General features: G+C 47.3%; 1 protein-coding gene across 1 annotated transcript; it reads right to left on the bottom strand.

The window, feature by feature from the left end:
* Nucleotides 1–5,395: 5,395 nt before the first annotated feature.
* On the bottom strand, nt 5,396–7,394 carry LOC127334726 (3-ketoacyl-CoA synthase 1). Its single transcript, XM_051361256.2, has one exon. The coding sequence runs from the start codon at nt 7,258–7,260 to the stop codon at nt 5,620–5,622; it is 1,641 nt and encodes a 546-aa protein (XP_051217216.1). The 5' UTR covers nt 7,261–7,394; the 3' UTR covers nt 5,396–5,619.
* Between the last annotated feature and the right edge of the window lie 1,121 nt (nt 7,395–8,515).

Here is an 8,515-nt window from a genome sequence, read left to right as displayed (position 1 = left end):
ACCTTCCTACTCCATCTAACACACACATCACCCCACACACGCTCTTGCATAGATGTTGGATCAGAACATAAACTTAAGAACGGGGTACATAATATGCATCTATCAACACATCTCACAAATATAATACGACTAGATCTCATATAACAATATCATAGAACAAGGATCCACCACGTAGGTATTACAAATATGACCATAATCATGATAGGTAGCTCATATGGCACTAAGTACTATGAAGAACATGAGAGAAATAGATCAAGCTACTACCACAAATCCGTAGTCCAGAGGTGGACTACTCCCTCTTGGTCATGGTGATGATGATGAACATGTTGGAGAAGGTGGAGATCCCTCCGATGGTGCTCCCGGCAGAGTTTCCCCCTCCAATCTTCTCTGCAGCAGCCTCCATTTCGGTGATTCTATTCTCCTCCCGAGAAATCTTCGGGGCCATATATATAGTCATTTTAGGGAAAAATATGTCGGTGGACGAAAGAATCAGGACAATCGGACGATCAAGGTACGAACGAAGGTGGGTTGCGCGGCCAGGGAGTTGGGACATGCCACCTGGCCTCGTTCGCTCCTCGGGCCTCTCCATGTGTGCTCCAAAAGTCCACCATGTTTCTCTTGGTGAAAAAATGATGCTTCAAAAATTTCAGGTCAATTTGACTCCGTATAGGTCTCTGAAAGTGAAAAATACGCGAAACAGGGTTTTCCTGTTCGGGAGGGTTATAAACCAAATAAAGGGGATCATTGGTAAATCCCCATAAATCCATGTAAAACATGGTATTATCATCATATATGTTGCAAATATGTGGGAATTAAATATGATAAAGGAAAAAAGTTCATGTATGCATTTTACATGCATCAGCGTGTGACCATCCAGGTTTATGACCACTTAATAAGAGAAAACTATAGTTACTCCTTCAAGTATCCCGTCATGGATCTGAATCTCATTGCTTCCATGAATACTTGGTCTCAATTCGATAAGTGGTAGCTGCTCCTAGCAAAACGTGCCAGCTCCCAAGTGACGTAAATTCATAGTGAATAAAATTTCAATGTGACTTATGTATAAGTACCTTCTTTCCACGATATACCTTGTCAAGTTATAGACGAGTTATCATCATTCCTTTAATAGCTCAACTCTCTTCTCGATCCATGATATGTGATTCACCCGACTAACTCTTAGTCAATCACCTCGGTTAGCACTTAACCGAGTTGCACATGGCCATGCATTTCGAATCATATCATCCGAGAGGTCCCAGAGAATATCTCTCCAAGTGGAGGGTCAAAATATCATCTTGGTTATCCACGTCACACAGTTTGTTTCTCAGTCGACCCGAACTCTGCCTTTATAATGGCCTTCTTATAGAAGAACGTTTGACAGAACCTAAGTCGGTTGATCCATAACTCGGATCATGCAATAACTTCAGGTCTAAGGATTACATTGATTGAGACATGCAAATGATTACTTGCTCGTTGCATCTCATTGTGGGTCATTCTGAATCGCTGAACAATTTAGCTGAGTATGTGTAAGTGGGATTAGCATCACCATGCTCATGACAAGTGGAACCGAGTCATCAGCCGACTTGCACGTTAGTATAAGTCGTGTGTCCAACACAACCTCAATGACTAAGGATAATTTAGTATGAAAAACATAAATATGCAGTTCCACAGCCAAATCATGTATTTGATGATACATAGAAGATTTCATACATCGACAACTTTACTTCATTAATACATTAGAAAATGTATCATCCATGATTGCCTCTAGGGCATATTTCCAACAAACTTCCATTGAGATTATTTCGTAATCCACCTAAACCCAAAGTCCGGAAAGGTCAACTCAAGAAGTAGGTCTTACCATTAGAGGAGGTCTTACCATGGGGTGCCTTTATAGGCCTAGAGCCTTTGCATAAAGGGCCATCGATAACATTGATGGGGAGGAAAATGTGAGGGCAAAAAGTTCTACTCTATAAAAGCCCAAAATAGTCCTAAGGGAAAAAAGAGAGCAAGGGTAGTCTTATCTAATTTTATCCATTGGCATTGTGAGCTTCGTATGCTTCTTCTCATTTTCTCCTTTTGACCTTTTATTTTATGATTTCATCTTCTCATTATCTTCTTTACCCTTTGTGTTCCGCGTCAAGTACTGCTGAAGGGAGGCTCTAGCACGAAGAGACGACTCCCTTGCAACAAGTGTACAAATTTAGGTTTGGTAAAAAAATGAGGCCAAAATTTTAATTTGCATTTTTACTTATATTCTTTAGAAGAGACTAACCCAATTTATATTGAACTAAACTTTGTAGTTGTTGATTAGGGTGCACAACTTTGGTCAATTGTCAATTTATTGTGAATCCAAATTTGATATCCCTTTTTCACTTCAAAAAAATTATATGAACTACTCTCGAATTGTACCATATCACCATAGTGGATAGTCATAGTACCGAAAACCACATGTTAAAACCCCCAAGTAATAATAAAAATAAAAATATGTATAGAAATCCTACAAAGATTTATGCATTGCTAAAAAGAAAGACCAAATAGTTATATTTGGCATTTTATTATTTCTACTCTGTGTAGGTTTGGATTCATAATAAGTTGGTTAATTATGAGCATCTTATACACAAATGATGGTAAAAGATCTACACAATACTAAAAATTACGAAAAAACACTCATTTACACAAAACTATATAATTTGTGTTGGTAATAATTTGGAAGCATATTATTAGTTCCATTAAGTAAGAATTTTTTCTTTTAAATTGCCGAGGATGTCTGTTTTGAATTTATTAGACCATCCCATTCCTACGCATACGATGTCACAAAAGAAATAACACTACTCCGTTTCAGTGTACACTTGCACATATTGAATATACATGGATGTGAATCAAATCAAAATGTTCTATTGTTTTTTTCCTTTCAGGTCTCGTTTAATATTATCTCAAGGAAGAGAAGACTAGGATATGAACCCCGGGATTTAAGTTCTCTCTGGATTGAAAAAATTAGAAACATTGGAATGCGAAAAACGCACGACTAAGGTGCTAAATATTGTGAATACTTATACGCTTTAGAACACAAATTTTTGTAAGAGCTGCATTTAGGTGGTTCATAGAAAAATAACAAAAATTTAGAGAACGGAGAGAATGCCTAGAGAGATAGAGTGCAAATACGCTGAACTTGCCAAAAAAAAAAAATTTCAAAATGGGATATAACATGACGTTGAGATTCATGTGGAATGGATGCATCAATCACTACGGGAGAAAAGTACCACAAACTGTTTGTGATAATATACAAAAGTCTAGAAGTTTAAATCCTTTCATTTTTACACACAAGGCAAACCCCATTGACCCCAACCCATCTGGGGCAGAACGTTGCGTGAGCCTGCGATGGTTTTGCTTCGTGGGCGAACTCTGGGCGGCGTGTCGTGTGCAACATGATCGAGCTGAGCTGGGTATGTATATGCACCAGATTGCTAGCGCTCCCTTGATAGGCCGGTGCCGGGGCGATCGATGATCCATGGTGGGCGAGCTAACGAATACTAAGACGAGTAGGGTTGGTTATTCGGTTGGCAGCGGCCGGCTCACACTTCTTCACGGCCACCATGCATACGCGTCTTCTTGGACGCTCAACGACCTTGGAACCTAAAGCGGGCTACCAACGTAATCGCTGCCTACAACGCGGAACACAATCTTCTGTGTATCACGTTTTCATGTGGACGTGCGTATTACTCTAGAAAGTGCTGGCCTGGTCTACACGTGCTTAATTAAACCAGCAATTTAGGGCACCTTAAATGTCTCCCGTGATCATTCATCTAGGTGCACAAGTTTGCAAGAGCCGCTTCGACCCTCGCCTCGTCCTCTAAGGCTGGTCATAGTGGGGAGTAACTTAGACTAGTAACATATGTCATGTTACTAGTCTAGATTACTACCTTCATAGTGGGTAGTAACTTATATGTGGTGTCATGCATTATGTTATTTATTATGTTGTAGAGTCATTTTGCCTTGGGGTGTGTGATGTTATGGTAACATAGCTAGTTACCACCTCACTCTTTTTCTTCATTTATTGGCATGCCATGTCACCAAACTGCCTTGAGATGTGTGATGTTACTAGCTATGTTACTCCCACTATGAGCAGTCTAAGATTTCCGTGCTGCAACCCCTCACCAACCTTCCCCCTCCCCCTTACCGAAGCCCAAGGTGACCACCACATTTCCTCGCATATGATCGATGGTGAAGGTGGTGGCGACATCCGGCAAGGATCTTATCGTTGTGGCTCACTCCAAGGACTCTAGACAACGGGGCGGCGACCTTGGACGGAGAGGCAGAGTCGACCTGTGGCATGTGACACCCGAGGGTAATGGCCATGAGTCATGGACACAAACAGCGAGAGGCACCCCTGCTGGATGTAGTTGTTAGTTTTAAATTAGTACATTTCTAGCGTATGAACATCTACAGTACCAAATCAATATCTATAGATCCTCTATAATATATATTTTATAATATAGTTAATATTATAAATATTGATATAATCATGTACATTTGTCCCATCCTATTAAAATTTGACTTTTGACAAAATTTATGTCTATTTTTTTTGTAACGGAGATGAGGTAGTGCTCTTGGTTGGTTTTTTCTCGGAGAACAACATAAGGGTGTTCAAAGTTGATACTTTATATGCGCCGGAAAAGACTGTTGTGAACTTATTGGTTACTTTAAAGTTGGCAGGAGCATCATCTAACAATCCTTACACTTGATGAGTCGAGTGAGGAGGCTAGGAACTCAAGCCTACTTAGCGCCAACCACAAACCAATTGTTGTTTTCCCTAAAACCCAACAATCATTTGTGGATAAGTAACCAATTAACATGGAAAGAAGAACTATTAGAAGTTCAATCGGTATAAAATTATATATGGGGAATCATACAGATTTGACATCCAATATACACTCGAGGTAAGCATATGGGCGTACCTAGATTCAGCCAAGAGGGGTAGTGTGACTACAATATAGAGTGGACGTTTATTTTTTTCGAACCTTGGCAATGCCTTTGATTGATAAAGTTGAAATGATTTTGGACAGTTTCTAATAAAAAAAACAGCCGAAAACCATTCAACACAATGCACCACATGGCCCGAGGCCGCGCCCCCACACGAGTAAATGACCAAGTCACCCTAACGACCAAAGCCGACACAAAAAAAACACCTTAACGCAACACGGCGGAGGCCAACATCTGGATGGGGCATTAAGCACATTGAGCAGACGTTTAGTGGAGCGAAAGAATCCGGGAGTTGCTCATTAGCTCAATGTGCTAAAATCTGAAATTCTCTCAATATAAATTTCACTCTTTATGTACACGGGTTCATTTTTGCATTAAGTCCACCATAGGAGATAAGCAAATCATATACACATGTACATGTACCAACGTTCACAGCTTAATATTTTATTTTTAAATAACGCGGTTCCATTTACATCACGCCTGACTAATGTTACAAGTAGAAGTATTTACAAAGGCTAGAAAAAAAAACTTATCAAATGAAGAAGCGAGAAAAAGACAAGTAATATGTATTTTTTGTAATGTACAGTACAATCATACAATTCTCGTGCACGAAGCTGAACAACTTATCCGGTACCACAAAGATCATGAAATGTATGCCTTGGGAGGGTAGCTGTTCAGGCTATCCACCCAGGGGTTGCAGCCACGCCGGTCACCACGGGCGCCGGCGGCGAGGGACACGGCTGGCACGTCGCGGAGCGCGCGCCAGACGGCGCTGTTGCACTTGAAGCCGGAGCCGAATCCGATCTGCCACACGCGGTGGCCGCGGCGGACGCGGCCTTTGGCCTCCGCGTAGGCCAGCTCGTACCACAGCGAGCTGCTGCTGGTGTTGCCGAACCGGTGCAGCGTGCACTTGCTGGGCTCCATGTCGACGTCGTCTAGGCCGAGGCTCCGCTGCACCTCCTCCAACACGGCGCGGCCGCCGGCGTGCACGCAGAAGTGCTCGAACGCGCGGCGGAAGTCAGGCATGTAGGGCCGCACGCCGCGTGCGCGCAGGACGCGGTGGAGCACGAGGGACCGGAGGAACTTGAGCTGCTCGGCGAGCGGGAGGACGAGCGGGCCAAGGGTGGTGATGTTCGTCTTGAGCGCGTCCCCGGCGACGGCCATGAGCTCGCGCGCCAGCGACACGCCGACATTCCCGCCGGCGTCCTCGCGCTGGTACACGCAGTTGAAGCGCTCGTCCGCGGCGCCCTTGTGCGTTCGCACCGTGTGGAGGAGCCGGTACTTGGCTCGCCGGACGTCCGCGCGGCGGTTGGACAGCAGCGCCGCCGCGCCGCCCATGCGGAAGATGCAGTTGGACAGGAGCATGGAGCGGTCGTTCCCGAAGTACCAGTTGAGGGTGATGTTCTCGGTGCTGATGACGACCGCGTAGGAGTCCGGGTTCGCCTGGAGGAGGTCCCGCGCGAGGTCGACGGCGATCAGCCCGGCGCTGCAGCCCATGCCGCCGAGGTTGAAGGACTTGATGTCCTCGCGCATCTTGTAGTGATTGACGACCATGGACGCAAGCGACGGCGTCGGGTTGAAGAGGCTGCAGTTGACGATGAGGACCCGCACGTCCCGGCGCGGGTCGATCCCCGTGGCGGCGAACAGCTCGTCCAGGCAGCCGAACATGACGGCCTGGGCCTCGGCCCGCGCCTGCGCCATGGACAGCTGCGGGGGGCGCGACTTAATCCCCGACGGCAGGTAAGTCCGGTCGCCCAGGCCGGAACGCTTGGTGATCTTTCTCTGGAAGTCGAGCGCGTCGGCATTGAACAAGCCGGTGCTCTCGGTCATGTCCAAGAAACCGTCCTTGGAGATCTCGTGCTCGTCGCCGGGCTTGTAGCAGGCGAACTCCACGAGGTACACTGGCCGGGGACGCTTGAGGAAGCAGACGGCGAGCAGGAGGAGCATGGCCGTGCCAAGCCAAGCGACGGAATCAAAGGAGCGGAGCACACCCACGTCGAGATCGAGACGGCGGAGCGAGCACGCTGCCGCGGCGACGAGCGGAGGCGCAAGCGCGAGCAGGGTCCAGGACGCTGGCACTGGGAAGATCCCGGAGCAGATGCCGAGCTTCACGTACTTGAGGTTGACCGACCGTGCGAAGTCTGGGAGCCGCCGCCGGATTTTGATCACGATGCTACGCGCCCGAGGCTTATCGTCCGCCACCTCGTCGCCATCGATCGGTGGCGTGAAGGCCATCTCGGCCGTCAACCGCTCGCGTTCCATGACCGCCGCCGTGGACGCCATGGTGCTCGATCGTGTCGGTGGCTTGGGGCTAGACTTCTTTGTGTGTTGGGTTGGAATTGGGCAATGGGAAGGACGTAGGGAAGAAGTCAATTTATAAGCACAGAAATGGAGTGGAGTGGGACACAGCCATTGATGGGAAAGTAAGTAACGGCTTGCGGATAGACCTGACAATTATAAGGGCGGCTTTGGTAGGCTAGAGGCCTTTCGGCCCTTCTCGCACGGACCGGTTTTTAAACCACCCGGCGAGGTACGGCTGAATCGACCATTTCAGATCGGTTTTTAAACCACCCGCAGGACTGCCTCGCGAGGTACGGCGGTACGGCTGAATCGACCATTTCAAGCATGATTTGTTGTGGTGGAAAAATGCATGGCCTCATCTGGAGAAGTGCGGAAGATGCCTCATTTACTCATGTGCATTGGCTTGACTTTTATCACCGCCCTTGCACTCTCTCCCCTTGTCTGACACCGACTCTCACATTCCATCAACTGCCACCTCCATGGCTTTCTCGTCGCCTTTTACGTCGACGGATTCGGGTGCCAAGCTCACTCCCCGGCGGTCGGACATGCGTGCGCTCATGATCTGCGGGTACGAAGCTAGTGGAATCCGTGATGCGGCGCAGATTGACCCATCAGTTATGCTGGTGTTCAATCGGTTGTCCCCCTTTGCATCGACACCGAGGGCGATCACGAGGGAGGACGCGTTGGCCTTGGCCGCGGCCGGGAATCAACCAGCCACACCTACGATGGGGCATTTAACCCCCAACTAGGGTACATGATGGGCTAAGCGACGGCCATGCCGGTGGGTGTAGCCGGATCCAGTCGGGAAATGGAGGTGCCACCAGGATTCATCCATCATCTGTGGCACGCTCTGCCACGAACGGGGGACCGGCCCACTTTTCCCCATCCTCTAGCACCCATGGTGCCGCCGCCCGTGGCTCCTCAAGCGTCACCGCCTCATGCATGTGGGGGAGGAGCTTCAGACCGACGTGTAGCAAAGGCAAGATCGGTGAGGCCTCCACCACCTTCATCGGGGTCGCTCTGAATCCACCCAATGGTGAGTTCTATTCAATCCTCCTTTCGGTTTCGACAAGGGCTTTTCGATCCGGTCATAGTTCATATGATTTGGGTTAGGGTCATTTGATTTTGGTTAGAATCGTGATATAGTAGTAATTTTGGGTGTTCCATTACATCTTGGGCTCGTCGGCCGTGATCAACAGTACGGTGCCATGTTAACAGGGTCGTGACCACGCTATGG

This window comes from Lolium perenne, chromosome 2 (genome assembly GCF_019359855.2).
Source record: "Lolium perenne isolate Kyuss_39 chromosome 2, Kyuss_2.0, whole genome shotgun sequence".
NCBI lineage: Eukaryota > Viridiplantae > Streptophyta > Magnoliopsida > Poales > Poaceae > Lolium > Lolium perenne.
The sequence above is the reverse complement of the archived record's forward strand: the minus strand, read 5'-3'. Positions and strand labels throughout refer to the sequence as shown.

What these genes read in the sequence shown, in the direction of transcription:
- LOC127334726 (XM_051361256.2), bottom strand. Translation starts at nt 7,260, where the DNA reads ATGGCGTCCACGGCGGCGGTCATGGAACGCGAGCGGTTGACGGCCGAG.